This window comes from Sus scrofa, chromosome 2 (assembly GCF_000003025.6).
Source record: "Sus scrofa isolate TJ Tabasco breed Duroc chromosome 2, Sscrofa11.1, whole genome shotgun sequence".
In the NCBI taxonomy this organism is placed as follows: domain Eukaryota; kingdom Metazoa; phylum Chordata; class Mammalia; order Artiodactyla; family Suidae; genus Sus; species Sus scrofa.
This window is the reverse complement of record NC_010444.4, coordinates 87,614,657-87,637,198: the sequence shown is the minus strand read 5'-3', so window position 1 is coordinate 87,637,198 and position 22,542 is coordinate 87,614,657. Positions and strand designations below refer to the sequence as shown.

General features: G+C 42.8%; 1 protein-coding gene across 2 annotated transcripts in view; it reads left to right on the top strand.

The window, feature by feature from the left end:
- ARSB (arylsulfatase B) overlaps positions 1-22,261 on the top strand; it is a 164,616-nt gene extending 142,355 nt beyond the window's left edge. Inside the window, exons 7-8 of one of the 2 annotated variants that reach the window (XM_021084478.1) lie at positions 18,000-18,122; positions 19,181-22,261. In XM_021084478.1, the coding sequence (XP_020940137.1) occupies positions 18,000-18,122; positions 19,181-19,446 (389 nt within the window). In that variant the 3' untranslated portion in view covers positions 19,447-22,261. Of the gene's footprint in view, positions 1-4,553; positions 4,631-17,999; positions 18,123-19,180 lie in introns of those variants that run through there. The other variant, XM_021084479.1, reaches the window with a different exon arrangement.

Genomic DNA, 22,542 nt, shown 5'->3' with positions numbered 1-22,542 from the left:
GAAGCCTTCCTCTCCCCACCAACTAGAAAATAAGCCTTCTGACTTTTACAGCCCTGTAACACTGCCCAAACCCCTATGCCTCGTGGTTTGCAAAGACTAGGTGCTTAATTAATGTTTAAGTATTAACATTGTATCTTACCACTCCCTTGGCACTGGGCAAGTAGTGCCTTCTATTGACATCCTTCCAGTTCGTTCTAAACTTCTGGACTAGAGCTACTTTTCTTGACATATAAACATACCTGGCATGTCCTCAAAAAAAGAAGTAATTAATTTAGCGCTTTTCTATTATTCATGTAACACATGGTGCTTTCAATGTAGCAGATGTCCAGAACACTCTTTTTTGATTTCTTGTGGTTGTGGTCATTGTTGCTATTGTTTGAATATATAATCACTTCTAAACTGTAAAGCCAGGGAGTTCTCGTTGTGGCTCAGCGGTAATGAATCCGACTCGTATCCATGAGGTGTGGGTTCAGTCCCTGGCCTCTCTCAGTGGGTTGCTGTAAGCTGTGGCTCGGATCCTGTGTTGCTGTGGCTGTGGCGTAGGCCAGCAACCGCAGCTCTCATTTGACCACTAGCCTAGGAATTTTCATATGCCACAGGTGCAGCCCTAAAAAGACAAAAATAAAAAATGTGTAAAGCCAGAGCCAGTTAATGGAGGATGCTCTTTCTGGGGCTTTTTCCAGCCCCAAAGGAAGACCCTCAGGCAAAATATTTGATGGGAGACCGTGCCTGCCAGCGATTCTCTACCCGTCTGTAGGCAGCTTCCTACTTTGTTTCTTCTGTCTGTAGGAGGCTGACTCTGGGTGAGTCATGAAGAGTTCAATTGCAAATAGTCCTATTTTCCTATTTACAATCTTTCCTCTCTCCCCCCACCACCTGGAAGAAAGACATCATAGGGAGTAAAGGTATTACCCTGGAGGTCTGTCTTTTAGATTTTCAGTGTTATCAAGATTTTTCACGTGAAAAATTATGCAAGAACCAGAAGAGCACATCAGACCACATGACCTTATTTGCAGAATCTCCCTGGCTCTGTGGGGTTTGGATCACCTAAACCATTGTAGAGAAGCCTCTGATAGGATAGCTGGCCCCGCCATTCATTCCATCTCTAAATCTGCTTGCCTCTAAATACTCTTGAGTCAGATGGGACATTTCGAACTATCTTGTTTTTCTCCCCGTCTTAATTGGTTTTCCATAGGCAGGTCCCAGAAGTGGGGCTTTGCTGTACACATCCTCCTGTACGGCGAGCGGGCTGGCACTAGTATCAGAGGGAGAGGAAGAAGTGGGGAGCGCCATTTAGCATTAAGCCCCTCCCACCTGCTTTGAGCTTCCCAAAGGCAGCCTGACTTTTAGGAAAAGAGTGTCCTCTGCCCTTTCTGTGGCATGCTTCAGGAGCTGTGTCAGGGGCCTACCAGCCAGCGTTCTTCAGGAAGCACTTTCAGGATGATGGGGGCGACAGTGGACATGGGGTTTTCCAGGAGAGGACTGAGACTTCAGGAACCTCCGGGTGTCTGTCCGGTGGACTCCTGAATCAAGCTGCCAATTCAAATCAGCCTCTGCGGATTCATGACTCTTTCAGGCGGGTGCTCTCTGGAGCTGAACCGTTCCAAGTTGATCGGAAGAGTGGTTGGGACCTCTTTAGCATTTCATTCTAACTCAGTTGGAGAGCAAACACAGCATCTTTGCTGACTCTCTCGGATGCCTTCCCAGCTTTCCGTGGAAGGAGAGAATGTGATCTGAATCCTGGTTCCTGTGAGAACCTGAGCGTCTCAAAATATAAAACATCCTTAGCTGCAGCTGGGCTGCTGCCAAGAACTGGGATAGTCTAGAAAGAGTTGTCTCAAATGTTTGCTTTTTTGCCTTTGGCAGGCAGCACCTAGTAGCCCTCATTTCAGTGATTACAGGGTTTGTGCGACAGGCTGGGGTTTGGGCCATGGACTGGCCATGCTGTGGAGGGCTGTCCTTGGCAGAGTGCCAACCGGCTTCAGGATTCTGCACTGTAATTGTTGCCACTGCTGCCCCAGTTGGAGCTCCCGGGGTCGGGAGGGCGGGATAACAAGATGCCCAGAGGGGCCAGGCCCGCCTGACAACCATTATATGGGCTGATTCCATGGGCAGGGCCCGCTTTCCAAATTAAGGATTCAATTAGCATCATTTCATCCTTCTCCAAAAATGTGCTCAGAGCCCAGACACGTCTTTCCTGTGCACTGGGACATGACCCGTGCAACACAGGAAGCCCACGGCCTTCAGCAGGGTCTTGGACCATGAGGCTTTGCGGTTGGGATTTCACTAAATGCCATGTTGGGGGCTGGGGAATCTTTCTTCTTTCATCCCGAGCCAGAGAACAGACGACTCAGCCTCATTCATGCTCATCATCTTAATCACAGGCTGAAGATGAATATTTTGGGTTAGTTTCCCTTTTTATATATATATACACAGCGCCTATTTATAGCTATTTGCTGACAGACTCTACCAATTACTTGAAAACCTTGCATTTAGAGAGAGACAGACTGAAAAATGGGAATTCAATGGCTAGCCCTGGTTCTGCCTTAGATGAGCCTCTTGTGGGGCAGAATCGGAATGGAGATGATGGTTGGCGCAGGAACAGTGAGGCCAGAATGAGAAATGATCATTCACTATCACGTTCACTGGGGACTGACTAGAGCAAACACTCTTTTACAACTTATCTTCATTATTACAGGTTCATTGGACCCCTCGCCCATGTGTCTTAGGGCTTCAAATGTTCTAAGCCCAGTGAAAGGGTTGTCTCTGCAGCCATCAGTGACAGCCTGTTTGCCAAATCTGGTTCTCTCCTTTCTTGCTTTCTCATACTTTCCCTCTCTTTGACATGAGCTGTTTTCTCCATGGAGTATTTCCCCTGGCTTCTGCGGCATTCTTTGAGGCCAACCCCCTTCCTTCAGTCTGTTGGAAGCTCCTTCCCTTTCTGCTTGGCCTTTCAAATACTGATTCTCCCCAAGGTTCCATCCTCCGCCCCTTTCCCTCCCGAGTCCAGATGTTTCTACCACTGTATCTGCAATAGGAGGATGTGGAGATAAAAGCACCAAGCTTGGGAGTTCAGGGCTTGGTGATGCATTTGCGATTTCAGAGGGGACCAGCCTGATATATAGCATATGAACTGTGTCCCAACCCTGAGCCTCATCCTGGCCCCTGGGCTGAAGAAAGGCAGAGTGGATCATGGGGGCAGCTGAAGGGTGGTGGAGCCAGAGAGGGTCCTTCAAGTGTTGTCCATGGGGGAGAGGGGAGAGGCGAGTTGAAGCAGTAGAACCTGTTTTGATGGTCAAGGCCAGAAATCAGAGGTGGCTATCCAATTCCCTGTCTCCAAGTGCAGGAGCATGATTGGAAGGGCAACTTGTGAATGAGGCCAGGAGGCTGGGCTCCGGCTACCTGGTGCCTGGGTCGGGTGGCCTGAGTTAGAGATACAGGGGATCAGACAGGCAGAAGAACATCTGGGTCAGCGATGAGCTTGTGGAATCTAGAATACCCAGGGAAATGTTAAGCATGGACCTTTGGGGAAGGAAAACATTTAAGAGATGAACAGAGAAAGAAGAGAAAGCAAAAGAGGCGGAAAAATAATATCAGCTAGAAATAATAACACTGATGGAAGTTTCTCTGAGCCAGGCACTCTGGTAAATGCATCGCACGCATGTTCTCATTTAGACACTGAATGGGAGGAAGATACCACAGGGAGAAGAAAATTTCAAGAAGGCAGACACGCCCCATCCCAGGACCATCTATGTCGCTCTGGCTTTACTGTCACATCCTCCTGTCCTTTGGAGCCCAGCTCCATGAGCACCGCCTCTGTGGATCCTCCCAGGCAGCCAGTGTCTTCTTTGGAATCGTCCAGCATTTTGTGCCTTTTATTCATTCAGTCAACACATGTTCATTCCACTCTTTTTGAGTCTCTGCTATTTGAACAAAATTATTTTCATTATTAACTGCAGGACTCTGGTTTATTCTTTCTGAAGAGGTCATCTGTAGCATAGAGTGATCAACAAAATCAGGATTTGTTTAATAGGCTGATGAAGGAGTAACGTAAAATTGGATATTTATTCGCGATCCATTTGGACCGAGGTATGATCATCAACCCGTTACAGATATAAACTCCATCATTAGCCAGGACAGTCGTGAGGGGAGGTTTCCCTGATGGGTGGCTTTCTGTTGGTTAGGTTTCCACTGCTCAGTTGACACTCTTGGTTGATGTCAGACCTTAACCAACTGCTGAAGTTGCCTGCAACACAGACACATTCTCTGAATACTTATTATGCACAATTCAACCATGATTAACATTTGAACTCTGTCTAGGCTGAGCAAGCCACATCAAAGCTCTCTTCTCACTAGGACTTTTAAAATATCAAATATGGACTGAATGAGTAGGTGTCAGAGAAAGTGACTTTTGTAAACCGAAAATCATAAACCAAGATTCATTTGAAATACGTCCTGTGGAGCGCGTATATAAAAATTATGAGTATTTTGATTTTTCCCTTGTAGGTAATCAGTAACATCTGTAATATTCCTCCTCACCTTTTTCTGATTAGCTTTACGTCTGGCACGAATTCCCCGACACTCCTGTTTCGTGTTGGAAGGATTTCTCCAGGGAGAGACAGGATTCTAAGTAAGTAGTGTGGGTGTAACAGGAGACTTAGAGCAATCAGGTTCAAGTCCAGAAATAAGGGCAGAAGAGTTTGGTGAGGACTGTTGAATGGCGGTCAGGCTCCCTATTATCTTTCTCCAGGAAGACACCAGCAGGGCCGCCCAAGCCTTGAGGAGCAGAGATGGCCCTGAAGGCTAAAAGGCCTGTGGCCATTATAACCCCCACACACAAACCAGCCCCATGTGCCCCAGTACCAGCATGCTCCCCAGGCCCCCAGCCCTTTAGCTCTCAGCATCTGTGGGTGCATCCAGCAGAGTACTTTGGGTCTCTGGCTTTTGCCCTGGGATCCCTGGAGCCCAAAGTGTCCCCCGGAGCCTGCTAACAGAGACACCAGGTGGAAGTTGGACAGCTCTGCTTTTAGCAGTGGACGGGCAGCTCCATAGAGTTGGTTTGGAGGGAAGAGCTATGTCAAGACCGCAGCAAGCATAATGGATGCTGCTTGTTGAAGACGGGGCTTTCAGGTCATTGAAGGTGGGGCAGCCTATGTTGGCAGAGAGGGCCAGGCAGAGACCAGGGCTGAGCTGTGCTGGGCTCAGGGAGCCAGAGTCGAATCCTAAGATGACTATGGGGTCAGGTGACCCCAATGTAGAACCAGAATTGGGAATCTCTGTTCTGTTTCACGACTTTGGCCAGACATCATCTGGTTTGGCTTATAGAATTAGGTGGTGTTGCCACAGTTTTTTGTTTCCTGCACTTTTTTTTAAAGTCTTAAATGACTTAATGACTTCTTTTCTTTCTTTCTTTGGTTCTTCTCTTTCTTTCCTTTTTCTTTTTCCTTCCTTCCATCCTTCTTTTCTTCATTCCTTCATTTATTCACTCTTAACCACTTTATGAAGGTACGATTGACATACAGAAAGCTGTACATATTTAATATTTACAGCTTGATGAATTTTGAGGTAAGTATACATCCGTGAAACCAGCCTCCCTCACAATCTGTGCCATAGACAAATCTATTACCTCCAAACATTTCCTCCCCCTGCCCTTTATTTACTATTATTGTGTGTGTGTGAGGGATAAGGACACTTCAGACATACCCTCTAAGCAAACGTGTAAGTACACAATACAGTATTGTTAAGTCTCTGCCCCCTGCTGCACAGTAGCGCTCTAGGCCTTGTTTCTCTTGCATTACCCAAACTCTGTAGCCTTTGACGGATACCTCTCGACTTCCCCACCCCCTTTCCCTACGATTGTCTTCATAGTACTTTGTTCCCTTGGCAGCTGATTCAGATCTCTCAGTCTTTATAGGGCTGGGTAGTTGATCACACCTTGATTTGAATGGCTAGCAGCTGAAGGTCACAAGTGCGACTTGCAAGGATTTCTCTGAGTAGGTCAGTCTGTTTTGTCTGTGTGCCCAACCCTATGGCAAGTGCTGTGGGAATTGGAGAGACTTGTACCTGGGATTTTTATACTTCCGGTGCACAGAACGCTCCCCACTGACAGGATCTCATTTCATCCTCACCGTCAGCATGGGAGGTGGGAGGTAGGCATTCTTTTGATCCTCATTTGACATACCTGCACCCAGGAATTCATGGTGCTTAAATGACTTAATGAGATAATAGCAAGAGATTATTCTAAAGGCCACTGAGAAGTTTCCATCGTGGCACAGCAGAAAAGAGTCCAACTAGGAACCATGAGGTTGGAGGTTCAATCCCTGGCCTTGCTCAGTGGGTTAAGGATCCAGCATTGCCATGAGCTGTGGTGTAGGTCGCAGATGTGGCTTGGATCTGGTGTTGCTGTGGTGTAGACTGGCAGATGTAGCTCTGATTCAACCCCTAGCCTGGGAACCTCCATATGCTACAGGTACGGCCCTAAGAAAAAAAAGTAATAATAATAAGTAAGAAAAAAAATAAAGGCCACTGAAATGCACAGTGGTTGCTCTGAGGTCCTTTTCAGGACTAGAGAGTAATGCATAGGGAAGGCTGCCAATATATACCCTAACAACTCCGTCAATCCCAGCTTTCGAGCTGCGCAGGCCATACCTTTGGCTCTGAGAGGCTTTTTTTCATCTCTGAAAATTAAGCCGAGAGGGTCAATGAAGCAGCAGCTCAGAGTATGGGAGCTCTAGCCAGTGTTTTTCAGGAACTACTTTTTTTTTTTTTTTTTTTTTTTGGTCTTTTTAGGGCCACACCCATGTCATATGTAAATTCCAGGCTGGGGGTGGAATCACAGCTGTAGCCAAAGGCCTACCCCTCGACCACAGCAACACCAGATCCAAGCCGCATCTGCAACCTACACCACAGCTCACGGCAACGCTGGAGCCTTAACCCACTGAGTGACGTCAGAGAATGAACCCACATCCTCTTGGATACTAGTTGGGTTCCTTACCACTGAGCCACAAGGAAACTCCCAATTAGAGAAAAACTTCTGTTTTTAGATCCAGAAAGATTGTTCAAAATAAAACTCAAGACAACAGTGAGCACATTTACAGCTGGATATGTAAGTCCTTACCTCACAGCAAGATAAGAGGCAGCCATAGCCTAAGCCCATCTTTTCAGGACTTGTAAAACTGTGAGCAGACTAGAGATTTGAGCCACATGTGCACCCACCGAGTCCCTTCACATGTAGCCCAAATGCACTGTGATCTGGGGCTCAGACTGACTGCACAATAAGGACATTAGTGACTTGAACTTCACTTTGAGTTTAGGGTCCCTTGAGCTTTTCTTGGATTGGAGAAATGATCAGCCAATCAACTATTTAGTGTAAATAAAACTTCAATGTGATAAACTTTAAGAGACTCATTGGACTCAAGTAACTGACAAACCAGCTACTCTCAAGGACTTTAAAGCACAAAAGTTGAAGGTAGTTGTTGCTAATTAAATTTAATCCCATAAAACTGCAGCCCACCTAATCCTTGGGGCAGGGCGCAGATCTCTCACAAGGGCCTTATCTTAATAAATCTACTTCTTGCCTATCAAAAAAAAACCTTTAATCCAACCTGTTCATTAAAAATACACGTGATAGAATGGGCACAACATTGTAAATCAACTATACTTTAATGTAAGAAAATAAAAATAAATATATATATACTTGACCACATTCCCTTGTAGAAGACACCTTGATAACCAAATATCTGGAAAAGCTGAGGTTTTTCTCCATTAGCCTAGGTAAGTTTGCCCTAAGTAAATATGCATTGTCATCAGAATACAAGGATGGAATCACACAGCAGGAAGAATAAAATGGGTCATTAGAGGTAAAACGAGATTTTAAACTGATCTTCGAAATTGTAAAACCAACAAAGCAAAAACAAACAGAGCTCGGTGGAAATGAATGGCCGGCCACTCAATGGGGCAGAAAGGGACTAAATCCTCAAAGTGACAAATTAATGTTTCCACCGTAAGTTCTTCTCACCCCTCCCAGCCACCCCCACTCTCACGGCCCCCCACCCCCACCCCATACAATCCTCTTCAAACTCTGCAACATCAATTGGGGAACAAATAGGTCCTCCCCAGGCCCAGACCAGAGACCAGATTTATTTTGTTTTATTTGTTTGGAGTATTGATATGGTGTATTACATTAATTGATTAATTGATTTTAGGTGTTAAACTAACCTTATATTCCTGGGATAAACTCACTTTGTTATGGTGTATAATCTTCTTTATATGTTGCCTAATTCCATTTGATACTATTTTGTTGAGGATTTTTGTATCTATACACATAAGAGATACTGAATTATAAAATTGGTGTTTTCATTATTAAATTGAGAATGTATTGGACAGGATGTCGAGACAAGAAACAGGAAGCAGAGATTTCTTAGAATGTTAATGACTCTTGGAATTTTTCTGACATAGTTGGACTAGATTCAGATTTATAAAACATTGATTAGCAACTATGTGATAAGAGAATATTGTATTCTTAAGTTCTGTGACATGATCTGATGAGCAAAGACACATCTAAGTGAAGTTTTAAAGGTAAAATCTTAGATTTTTGGTGACTAAAGGTTACAATTAAAAATAAAATCCCAAAGTTTTGAGTTTGCTGATTGAGAGAGTATTGTTGAGGTTGCCCGAACCAAATGTTAGAACAGGAAACAGTGGTGATCATATGATTCTGGAGTCAGGCACATTGGCTTTGGAGCATTAATATGAACTCAAGGGAGAGATATGCACTATACATGGAGCTAAACACTGGACTCTGTGAGAGACTGAATGCACACATTCACTCAAGCACCATCCACAATGCAGTGATCACTGAACCCTCGAAATGGATTCTCTGTCCAGAAAGTGAAGCAAGAGGAAAGCAGAAGCACAGGGACGAGTGCCAAAGGAAAACTACTGGCAAATGAGGCAGAGAAGAAGAAAATGATATGAGGATGAAAGCCAGCTCATCAGGACATCACAGAAGTCAAGAGAGCAGAAGGTTTCAGACCATGATTCACAAGTGCTAAATATTCCATCCATCAGCTCAATGGATGAGTAGAGGGCACTGAATTTGCTAACCTCTGGACAGAAATGAGGGAGTTCAGAGAAACACAAAAACACATACATCCTTTTCTTTTCCTTCTGAGCCAAAAGCCACTTCTGAGATAACAAAGCTTTCTTGTCAAACAGAAATACTCAGTTATAAGATGGATTAGTTGTCTGTATTGATTTGGGATGTAAAGAAGATCAGCTTAACACAAACTGTGAATCAACTCTACTTCAATACAATATTTTAAAAAAAGATCAACAAGGAAAAAAATAGAACAAAAGAAAGAAATCACTCTTGCACAATATATAGTAAACATATAGAACTCCTTATCTGAGGAATCTCTGTCTATCTAAAGGAGTTCAAGTTTCCAGAATGGGGTGGACCCCTGGTTTCAGTAGAGAACTGAGTTTTCCAGAGCCAGAAGGGGTGCAGAAGCACTTTGGGAGTCGCCTTTAGATGGGACAGTGGGTTAGTGGGGGAAGATCCAGGTTCCCAACTCCATTCCCGTCAACACTGCTTAACCCTTAAGGGAGAATCTGTAGTATTTGCTAAATAACAGTTTCTTAGATATGACTCCAAAGCATAAGCAGTACAATAGGAATTAAGTAAATTGTAATTCATCAAAATTAAAAACTTTTGTGCTTTCACACTATCAATAAAGTGAAAAGACAACTTACAGAATGGGAGAAAATGTTGCATCTGATAAGGGACCTGTATGTGGAATATATAAAGAACTCTTACAGTTAAATAATTTTTAAAAAGACAAATAATCCAACTAAAAGTAGGCAAAGGACCTGAATGGACATTTCCCCAAAGAGGATATACTGATGACAATAAACACGTGAAAAGATGCTCACCTTCATTAGTCATCAGGGAGGTGCAAATCCAAACCATAATGAGATAACACTACAAACCCTAGGAGGCTAAAATAACAAACAGACAATAACAAGTGTCAACAAGTCTGTGGACAAATTGGAACCCTCATACACTGCCAGTGAAATACACCATGGTTCAGTCACTTTGGAATAGTCTTCAGTTCCTCAAAAGATCAAACATAGAGTTACCGTATAACCCAGAAATCCCACTCCTTGGTATAAACCCAAGACAAATGAAAACATGCCTCTATTTAAAAACTTGTACATCGATTTTTACAGCATTGTTCATAATAGCCAAAAAGTGAAAACATACCAAATGTCCTTCAACCACTGAATAGATAAGTAAAATGCAGTATATTTATATAATGGAATATTAGCCATAAAAAGGAATGAAGTCCTGCTCCATGTTACAACATGGATGACTCTTGAAAGCATGCCGAGTGAAAGAAGCTACATTTTTATGATTTCATTGACAGAAAATAGCCAGAAGAGGTAAATCCAGAAAAGTAGAAAGTAGATGAGTAGTTACCTAGGGCTAGAGGGTATGGGATGAAATGAGGTACCAACAACCGCCGATGGTACAGGGTTTCTTTTAAGAAACTGTTCTAAAGTTTATCGGGGTGATGATCGCACAGCGCTATGAAAATGCTGAACACCCTTACACTCTAAAGGGGTGAATCGGATGTGAGTGTTACCTTTATAAAGCTGTTAGAAAAAAATAGTTTTAAATTTAAAAAAATATTTATATTCCTCGAGTGTCTCCCTATTGATGAGAGGGAAAGGGGGCAGTTTTTCAATCTATTATTTAATGCTCCCTTGACATCCCCATCTAGTCATCTATCTCACCTAAACCCCCACCAGTTACATCAATGTCCTTCAAGTGCACTAAGTTGCTGGGACTGCTTTCTTTTTTCTTTCTTTTTTTTTTTTTTTTTTTTTTTTTTTTGTCTTTTTAAGGCCACACCTGCCGCATGAGGAAGTTCCCAGGCGAGGGGTTAATTCAGAGCTGTAACTGCTTGCCTACCCCACAGCCACAACAACGCAGGATCCAAGCCGTGTCTGCAACCTACACCACAGCTCAACAGCAACCCCAGATCCTTAGCCCACTGAGCGAGGCCAGGGATCAAACCCATGTCCCCATGGATACTAGTCAAATTCGTTACTACTGAGCCATGACAGGAACTCCACAGGACTGCCTTTCTCATTCTTTAGTCTAAAATTCCATTTTCCACCCAATTTTTAGTTATTTGGTGTTCAGTAAGTATCATTGAAGGCTTATTAATGTGCCAAGGCACTGGGCTAAGCTTCAGGGTTATAGAGATGAAACTGACTTAGGCCATACGCTAAACTGTTTTATATCAGAGGAGGATGGAGTGATAGATAACAGAGATGAATCCTTCAAGTCTTTTCCTAAAATCTCACTTCCTCCCTTAGTCCTCTGTGCTTCAGCCCTCATCAACTTCTTCCTACTGTGACCTTTTATAATATTTACGGTTTGACTTTGATCATATTCTGCATCATTTTACCATTTCGAATGTCATATCCTTTCTTCCTAATTAATTTGTAAGATTACAAATAAGAGAGACCCTGTGTGTGCGTTTTCTATCACTGCTATAACAAATTACTGCTAACTTGGTGGCTTAAAATAACACAAATGTATGAACTTACAGTCCTATAGGTCAGAAGTCCAACACAGGTCTCAGAAGGCTCAGTAAGATCAAGGTATCAGCAATACTGTGTTCCTTCCGGAGGCTCCCATATGGAGTCCATTCCCTTGCCTTTTCCATCTTCTAGTGGCTGTCCACCTTCCTTAGCTTGTGTCCCCATTTTCCATCTGCAAAGGTAGCAGTGTTGCATCTCTCTGACCTTCTGCTGTGGCCATATCTCCCTTTTACAATACTCAGAACACTGTCCCTGCTTTTATGGACTCATGCGGTAAGACTGGGCTCATCCAGATGATCTAGAGTGATTTCCACACCTCAAGGTCCTTACACTTAATCCTTTCTGCAAAATTTCTTTTGCTATATATGGTGACATAGTCACAGGTTCCAGGATGTTTACGACATGGATGTCTTTGGGGTTCATTATCTTGCCTACCATCCCATTTTTTTATGCTTCTTTTTATTACATATGAGCTTAATACTATGATGATAGATAAAAGGATATACTATGCAAAGACTGTCAACACACTGACAGCCAGTGCTGCAATATCTGTACATCAAAGTAGACTTGAAGACAGAAAACGTTATTAGGGATGAAGACATTTTTCAAAATTATGAAAAGATCAACTAACAATTATAATGCTTCTAAATTTATAAGCAATTAATAATATAAGCAGTTGCAATAGTCTTAAAAATTGAAAGTACTTTTTTTTTCAAGAATAGAACATTGCACAATGGACCACGTGTTGGATCATAAAGCAAATATCAACATCTTTCAAAAGATTTGAATAATATATTACCATCTAAAAGGATTCTAAAATTAAGAGTTTTATTTTTAAAAATCAATAAATATGTTTTCTAATCATAAGGAGGTTAAACTAGAAATTAATAACCAAAGGATACCTAAGCAATTCTGAAATGTTCGGACATTAAGCAATACTTGCAAATAATCCATGAGTCAAAAAGGGAATCACAATGGAAATTAGAGAATACTTTAATCCAAATGAGATGCTTATTTAAAATTTGCATGATAAAAATGAATTAGTGCTTGAATGAAAATTTATGGTATTAAGTATATATATCAGAAATATACTTTTGATATATATATATATATATATCATATATATATATATATCAAAAATGCTGAAAATCAGTTATTCAAGGAGTTATAAAAAGAACAGCAAATTAAGTCCAAAGAAAATAGAGAAAATAAAAGAATAACGATAAGAAACAAATTAATGAAATAGAAAAACATACTACAGTGAGAGTCTAAAAGCTTGTTGTTTTAAAAAATGAATAAAATCAGTTGACTTTAGCAAAATTTATCAAGAGAAAAAAGTGAGAAGCTGAAATTGCTCATATCAGGAATAAAAAGATATATTAATAAAGACGTTATAGGCCTTAAAAAGAAAATAAGAAGCCAAAAATTTGTATGAATTAGACAAATTCCCATTAAAATAGAAGTTATGAAAACTGACAAAAGGAGAATTAGAAGATCTAAATGGTCCTATGTCTGTTAAAAATTACATCAATAATTTAAAACCTTCCCCCAAAGAAAACACTAGGCTGGAGTTCCTGCCGTGTCACAGTGGAAGTGAATCTCACTAGGAACCATGAGGTTGCAGGTTTGATCCCTGGCCTCAACTCAGTGGGTTAAGGATCCGGCGTTGCTGTGAGCTGTGGTGTAGGTCTCAGACAGGGCTTGGATCTGGCATTGTTGTGTCTATGGTGTAGGCCAGCAGCTGCAGCTCCAATCCAACCCCTAGCCTGGGAACCTCCATATGCCACTGTGTGGCCCCCCCAAAAAGCCAAAAAACCCCACAAAACTCTAGGCCCAGATGGCTTCACAAATGAACTCTTCAGAATATTTAGAAGTAACATCCGTTTTACACAAACTCTTCAGGGAACACTTACCAATCCTTTTTATAAGATGTATATATCTTTATTTCAATAACATGATAAGAACATTACATGGAAAAATTATAGAGCAGTTTCTGTCTTGAGCATGATGCAAAAATCTTAAACAAAATGTGAATATTTACTGACAAATATCCTCAATCTTAAACAAAACGTAAATCCAGCAATATATAAAATGGGATAAACATTATGACTAAAAGGGATTTACTCCATAAATGCAAGGTTGGTTTAGCATTTAAAAATCAGTAAACGGAACTCATTACATTCAAGGATAGAAAAGAATAATTATATGATATTCTTATCTTAAGCAAAAGAAGTGTATGATAAAATTTAACAACCATTATGATAAAATAGAAATTCTTAGTAAATTGGAATTAGAAAGGATTTTATTTAATCTATAAAGTATATCAACTAAGATTTTATATTGACTTCATAGTGAATTATTAAAAGCTTTCCCTCTAAAATCAGGAATGAGACAGAAATTCATACTATTCCTACTTTTATTCAGAATTATACTGTAGATTTTATTCCGTGTCATAAAGTAAGAAAATTAAAAGATGTAAAGATAATATAGGGAGAAACAAGTATCATTATTTATAGATGATGATGTCACATATAGGAAATACAAAGGATTAGATTAACAAATGAATTTGACAAAGTCCCTGGATACAAAGTCAATATGTAAAATAGTCAACTGTATTTTTATATACCAGCACCAAGCCTTCAGAATATGAAGTATATCTTAAAATAGCATTTAGAATAGTATCAAAAACATCAATCAACTAGGGATAAACCTAAGAAAAGATGTGAAGCATCTCTACACAGAAAGTCATAAAACATTATTAGGAGAAAAAATTAAAAATCTCAGTAAATGTTGAGATCCACCATACTCATGAATTTTAAGTCTCAGTATTTTAAGACACCAGTACCCTTAAATTGATCCTGGAGTCAGTAGCATCCTCATCAATATCCCAGCAACTTGTATGTGAAACTTGACAAGCTGATCCTAAAATGTACATTGAAAATGCAAAAGGTCAATAATAATGAGATCAGTCTTGAAGACCAGTGTCCACCGTAGGATAGCTTGTGCCGTTGACCTTTGAATAAAGTGGGAGTTAGAGGCACCAACCATCTACACTTGTGAAGTTGGAAATCTGCATACAACTTACAGTTGGTGCTTGTACCCATGATGTCTCTGCATCCATAGTTCCATATCCATGGATTTAACTAACAATGGATCTTGTAATACTATAGTATTTAATTTTTTTTGTTTTTTCTTTTTAGGGCCTCATCTGCAGCTTATGGAGGCTCCCAGGCTAGGGGTTGAATCAGAGCTACAGCTGCAGGCCTACACCACAGCCACAGCAACACAGGATCCGAGTCAAGTCCAAGACCTACACCACAGCTCACAGCAATGCCAGATCCCACTAGGTGAAGCCAGGGATCGAACCTGCAACCTCATCGCTCCTAGTGGGATTCTTTTCCACTGTACCACAACAGGAGCTCCTAGTATTTACTCTTGAAAAAAATCTGCATGTAAGTGGACCCGTGCAGTTCAACCCCATGTTGTTCAAAGGCCAACTGTGCTAGCAAAAAGAAACCAATCAATCAATAAGTAAAGTAACCTAAATTGCCATCAAAAGGGAAATATGGAGTTCCCGTCGTGGCGCAGTGGTTAACGAATCCGACTAGGAACCATGAGATTGCGGGTTCGATCCCTGCCCTTGCTCAGTGGGTTGACGATCCGGCGTTGCCGTGAGCTGTGGTGTAGGTTGCAGACATGGCTCAGATCCCGCGTTGCTGTGGCTCTGGCGTAGGCCAGCGGCTACAGCTCCGATTCGACCCCTGGCCTGGGAACCTCCATATGCCGCGGAAGCAGCCCAAGAAATGGCAGAAAGACAAAAAAAAAAAAAAAAGGGAAATATGTAGGAGTTCCCTTGTGGCTCAGCAGGTTAAGGATCCAGCGTTATCATTGCTGTGCTCTGGTTACAGTTGTGACAAGAGTTCAATCCTTAGCCCAGGAACTCTGCATGCTGCAGGTGCAGCCAAAAAAGAAAGGGAAATACATTCCATAAATTCTATGTATAGAATGTGGTATTTGTATACAGTGAAACTATTAAATAGTTAAGAGGAATGTGTATATATATATATATATATATATATATATATATATATGGACTTACATATTCACAGAGCTCTAAAAATACAGTAGTGGATGAAAAAGCAAGTTGCAAAATGTATGTAATGTAACACATACATGTACATTTCTAAAGTATAAAACTACTGTATATTATTCCTTGGCAGTTGTGTTCCTCTGTTGTAAATGGCTGAAGGAGACACTGTACACTGAAGTCATGGGAGCAGCAGCCTTTGGAGCAGTGGATGAAGGGACTAGGTTTGAGGATGGGGACAAAGGAGACTGTCACTTCATCTTAATTGTCCTATTTCTCTTCTTAAAAAAAAAAAATACGACAGAATGTTAACATTTGTTCATTCTGGGTGACAGTTCACAGGGTGTTAGGTATATTAGTCTTTGTACTTTTCTCTTTGTTTAATTTTTCAAAATGGAAAAAAAGATTAAGCTGCAGTAACAGTATCTTTCATCATTTAGTTGTAGACTTATTTATTGTTTGGGTATTTTATGTTCCTGTTTGTTTTAAAAATAAATGTATATAAATGTCAGGATAGCTGAGGGAGCTAAATTTTCTTCCTTTGCTTATGTTCCCAAAGCATACTTGTTTTATTTCACATTCTTTGCCATCAAAATGTGGTCTTTATACAAACTTGAGAGGAGTCGATCATGCGGGCTCACAGTTCTACCATAGTCTGTCTATTAAGAACGTACTTCCTATGATAGACATTCTTGTGCACCTCAATCGCTAGAAGCATTCATTTGTATTGGAGCCAGAATAACCACAAGCGAACAGAAACATGAAGCCCAAAGATTTCCTCTTTGGTGCTAGAGATTTGTTGGCACTGATTGTTAAGACTGAAGGTCTGACATCACTGATGTTTATTGGCCCAGTCTGCCGTATGCCTCCCCGGGGTCATTCCCACAAGACTGACAAAAGAATGGGACTCTCTGCATTTTCCACCAACAACAATGCTTCCCGCTCGCGCGCGCACGCACACACACACAAGCAGCACAAAAGTCCCTCTCTGGTGCTGTGGGGGGCACATGATGTTGATGCTGGACGGATGGTGGCTGTTACAGACACATCACACCCCAGAGCTATTAGTCCTTGGACTGGTAGCCTTTGGAACTGCACCCAAGGTGATTGCTGTGACCACTCTTTGAAAAGTTAACACATAAGTGTGGATTTAAAGCACACTAAGTATCATATAATTAGATCCTACATTGAGGCTTTCAAACATGCACAGGTAGGAGTGAGTTGGAGACCTCCATACCTTGCCTTCAGGGATCTGCAAGTATCCTCAACTAGAGGAGAACTCAGGTCTCCTTCCCTGCTCCCTATTTGCTCCTCCCCAGAAGCGGGGGAAGGAGAAAGTTATTCGAAAGAGGGAACTGAGCATGCTCAAATCAGACCCTGTTGTCTGTCTTCTTTCTGAGCCAGCCTGTCCCCAGGATATACATCAACCCACTGTTTGGCTCTGGGCTGCATGTTCTGAGGGAGCCCAGAGGTTTTCCAGCAAGATCAGTGATGAGTGGTTTCATCTAAGTCAGGGGTCAGTAATTAGCACCCAATCTGAATTTATGTCCTCTCCAATCAACCTTCTCAGTAACAAATGCAGAATTTTTAGCTCTGTCTTTCTGGTTCCAACCTCAAGAGGGGAAGGGGGAGCAGCTGTTATTAATTGCTTCCCCCAAAACCAGATAAGCAATTAATAGATGACCTCAAGGTGATAAATTAATATAATCCATGATACCAAGCAATGTTTTCTATACCAGAATTATCTTATCTGAATAGTTAACTGGGCATTGTTCACTTAACTTATAATTTCGTAAGTGTGGTTAAAATAAATATGTATGATTTATCATGGTATACTTAAGCTCTAATAGCTTGAGGCAGATGCCATTGAAATGTACATTTTATAATGTGTTATATTAGCTACATAGGTATACGTATACACAGAAAATATGTTTATTTAATTCAATCCCTGAACAGCAAAAACAAAACAAACCAAAAAAACAACCCAGCGTGCTGGCCCAGAAGGCACTTGTGCATATGGCCAGCTGTACGTTGGCAGAACGTAGTGGTTTTAAGGAAGAATCAGGGTTCTAGTCTCCTTGGGATTTCCTTTATATTTGTGGGGGTTTATGACTGACGTTTAATATAACTGTAGCTTTCTGTTTGTATTGAACAGAAGATTCTTTTCTGTGGCAAGATACACATTTACGCTCCAGTGTTGAATAAAAGCTACTGTTCTACGAGAGGGATATAAAATGCTGATTTATAACCACACTTTCCAATAACAGTGATCTAATTCTTCCCAACTATTTCTCCCCAGGTCTTGGGAACAGCACAGCTCCGGCAAAGGATGATTTTTCTCTTCCAGAGCATTCAGCCTTCAACACATCTGTCCATGCTGCAATTAGATACAGGAACTGGAAGCTCCTCACGGGCTACCCAGGTAGAAGGCTTAAGCCTTTCCCACCAGAACAGCAGGGAAAAATTTACCAAAGAACAATTGCCGGAGTTCCCGTCACGGCGCAGTGGAAACAAATCCGACTAGGAACCATGAGGTTTCGAGTTCGATCCCTGGCCTCGCTCAGAGGGTTAAGGATCCAGCGTTGCTGCGAACTGTGGTGTAGGTCACAGATGCGGCTCGGATCCTGTGTTGCTGTGGCTCTGTCGTAGGCCGGGGGCTACAGCTCCGATTAGACCCCTAGCCTGGGAACCTCCATATGCCGAGGGTAGGGCCCTCAAAAGACCAAAAAAAAAAAAAAAAGAACAAAAACCTGATCTCCGGGGCTGCTGAATGAGAGGGAGGAGTGTAATCTGGTCCCGAATTTTCCAGAGTTGAGAATGAACTTCAGGGGTCAGGGAGGGTAAAAGGAAGAAATGCAGCTCCAGCGGATCACGAAAAATAAAGGTTTCAGATACACGTGGCTGGCAAGCACAGCACGCCTAGCTAGCAATGAGAAACTCTGGAAGCTACCTCTGTGACCAACGGTCCTGCCAGGGGAGGAGGCTGCTTCCCCTGAGCACATTCTCTAAGAGTGACATCTTTGAAATATTTTTATGATATGTGGGATGACGGTTAAGACCGTGATGCAATCAAACAGCGTTGATCATCAGGGCATTCTTGGCATTTGCACAAACCCTTCGTCGTTTGTGATTGTCTCATGTGTTGTAAGATATTTCAGCATCACTGGCCCATGACCCCTAAAGAGCAGTAGGATCCCCCTCCTTGCGTTATTGCACCAACTAAAAATTATCTCCCCCCCCCCCCACACACACACTCACATGCACATTCCTGGACACCCTGGTTGTGAAACAGCGAGACACGTTTAGTTAATGCACCAGAGGTCAGAGTCTGAGACAGATCTGGACATGGCATCAAGGGCATCTCTTTCGCACGTCCCTTCCCACCCCCCAGCTCAGCCTGGTCTCCCCTGATGTCTTCCTGGAAATGAGAAGCTGCCTGCAGTGGTTTTCCCCCAGTAAACTGTTGTATTTCTTTGCCAGGCTGTGGCCACTGGTTTCCTCCACCGTCTCAATACAATGTTTCTGAGATACCCTCCTCGGACCCACCGACCAAGACCACCTGGCTCTTTGACCTTGAGCGGGACCCAGAGGAGAGGCATGACCTGTCGAGGGACCACCCCCACATCGTCCAGCTGCTCCTCACCCGCCTGCAGTTCTACCAGAAGCACTCTGTGCCTGTGTACTTCCCGGCACAAGACCCCCGCTGCGACCCCAAGGCCACTGGGGCTTGGGGTCCTTGGATGTAGGATTTCAAGGCAGCCTTGGGGGTGGGGAGAGCGGGAGAGGCGGCTAGAAAGCCTTCCTGGTACACGATGGACTTCAGGGCTTTACTGGTGTGACTCTTGTCTCACTGATGCTCCCAACCTGGGTCCCCCCTGACCACTTCTCTCGCTCCTAAACCACACTGAGGTATCTGATTTCGACCCCTAGGGCATTGGCGAAGCTGATAAAATGTGAACACTTGCACTGTTGGCTGTGGCATGTGTCTAAAGGAGAGGGCAACTGGGTTCGTCCCCTTTTTCCTAGGCTGTGGGACAGCTGGGGACTTGACTGGAAGGAGGAAGCGATTGAGTCCTGGAGGCCAGAGCAGCTGGTTCTTTTTGCTTCACAAGTCAGATGTTAGGTTTCCCTCTGCCAATAGCCGGGTTTTATGGGAGTGACTCACATTTCTCGTAACAAATGAAAGGAGCAGACAGTTGTTAATGGTTCTGTTGGCCAGCGCTCCTCCATGTCGTGAGAGATTGTGTTCAGGCATCCCAGGCAAATAACCTGCCTTGCTTCACCCCTCGCTCACGCATCTCATCACTCACCCTGTCAGGAAGCATAAGGCTTGTTTCGTGGTTAAGATGGGCCTGGCGATATGCCTACTCACTGGTGTGGATGTTGCCAATAAAGGGATGTGCTTTTAACCCCCCACTCTTTCCCAGCCATTGCTCATCTGGTCTGGTCTGCCTGCGACCTCCCAGCTCCCTTTGTGGTTCTCCTTCTATCCCGTCTTCTGACTCAGGCATCCCGAGCCTGGGAAGGCTGCTTTGCTTCTCCGCTTTGAGCATCTCTGGTGTTTGGAACAGTGCCGAGGCTTGCCTTTTTTGGGCCCCCAACACGGAAGCTAGAGCCCATCCCCAGGAGGGCGGCACGTCTGACTCTGTGGGCATGCTCATGGTGGGCACAGGGAGGACTAGCTGGCGGGGTGATGCTTGGGTCGCTGCTGTCTGGTTAGTGACATTTTTTCTGGTTGCATGGCGTTGATTCTCATGGTTGTGGTTACGTCTCGTCGTGTACTGAGTTGCACTGCTATCCTCCAGCAGTGAGGCAGAACCTTGGGAAAGGCTCATACCATCCTGAGATGATGGAAGAGGCCAGTTTGACAAAGGAAGCGGCTGGCATCCAGGATACTAAGGCTTGGTAAATGCAGAAGACGGCACAACCGCATGCCCTTCTTCTCTCGGTTTTACTGCTTATTTGGAGGGTCTAAGGCTAGGGAAAGGGGAGGTACAGTTTGACCCGCCTGCTCTCTCTCAGCCCTACCCATGTCCTACTAACATGGGCCAGTCCAGATCAGCTCCAGAGTGTCAGACTCAGAGAAATAGGTCCTCAAACTGTACTCTTTTCTGCATTAGCTCCACTGTTTCATTTACTGCTTTCCTTCAAGGCCTGGATCAGTGCCTTGTACATAGAAGGCATTCTTTTTGAAAAATAAGTGAATGAATGAACGAATGAACAAATGAGTAAATGAGAAGGTCTCACACCAGTGGAAGGTGCTAGCCCAGTGAGCTGAATACAAGGATGAATAGAAACATCTTCCAACCATGGCTTTTCTGTTGTCAAGCTGCCCTCCTGGCAGAGGGGCACAGGCTGCATATCTGGGCAGTCTAGGACATGCCATAGTGAAGCGGGAAGGCCCTCTCAGAAGAAGAGGGGAGAAAAATATGCCTGCTGAAGCTTCTCTTCTGCCAGTAACTCAGTTTTCTTTTGCTGAGAATACTAGAAACTAAAACCACCAAGTAAGACGATATAGGTCTTGGAACAGTCACCCTTCAATTCCATAGCAATGGTTTCTGGTGACGACTAACGTATTATGATATGATGATTGGAAGGAAATGGTGCTAGAACTAAGGACACCTCTTCCCAACCTGTGCCCCACGCCTGGGCGGGCATGCTGCTGGCCAGGATGCTATTACCTCTCACTCCCAAGCCTGTGGTGGGTGTCATGAACTAACTGAGACTAGATGTTCCTTTCGGATCCTTCTAACCCCAGGGCTATAGATGCCATTAATACGGTGCAGGGCTGTAGGTGCCATTAATATGGTACCAGGGCTATAGGTGCCGTAAAGATTGGAGGCCATGACTGCATGACACCTTTGTGCTCCCCCGCTGTCCTCCCAGCAGCTGTTCCCAATTCTCGTTCCTCGACGGCCACATACAACGTGGGTGTTCTGCACACTCGGTGGCATTAAAAGGGATTTTAAAGACTGATTGTTTTTGGTCAAAACATTTATTTGAGATTTTCTATTATCCATAATAGAACGTGTCTCATTAGATTTTCTTCTTCTGTACGTGAAGGTGAACAGATTTTTTTTGGTCAAAACATTTATTTGAGATTTTCTCTCATCCGTAATAGAACGTGTCTCATATTTTCTTCTTCTGTACATGAATGAAGATGAACAGAGTCGTATGTTGTCTTTAGAAGTATTAACGGTATTTCTTTCTGAATTTGTTTACCTTTAAAAAACAGTTTTGTTTTTTTCTTTGTTGCTACTTGATTGCTCCAGCTTGGGGGAGGGGGGCAAAAAAGTAATCTTTTGAAATGTGTCAGCTGTGAGTAGGGGGTGTTCCTTTGGGAAATGAAAAGGTTCTGGAAATAGATAATGGGGATGGTTGTAAACATGATGTACTTAATGCCTCTGATTTTTTACACTTTAAAATGGTTAAAATGATAAATTTTATGTCGTTTTTAACCACAATTTCAAAAATGTGTCGGCCCATTTTATGATATGTCAACTCTAACTCAATAAAGCTGTTACATAAATAAATAGAGCAAAAAAGATCAGAGCTAAAAAAGATGTCTTTCGCTGCCTCAAAGATACAAACTATAATATAGGATATTGGAAGAGGATCAAGAGAGGCTTGAATATAAAGTAGTAATAAGGGGGTGTATGAGTTTTCTCATGCCAAAATGTAGCAGCTTAAAACAGTGAAGATTTATTGTCATGCATTATATGAGAAGCAGGACTCTAGGAATGGCTTAGCTTAGGGTCTGTCTGGCTCAGGGTCTGTCATGACCTGATTGTAGTCGAGCAGTCGACCGGGGCTGCAGTCCTCTGGAGGCTTGACTGGGGATG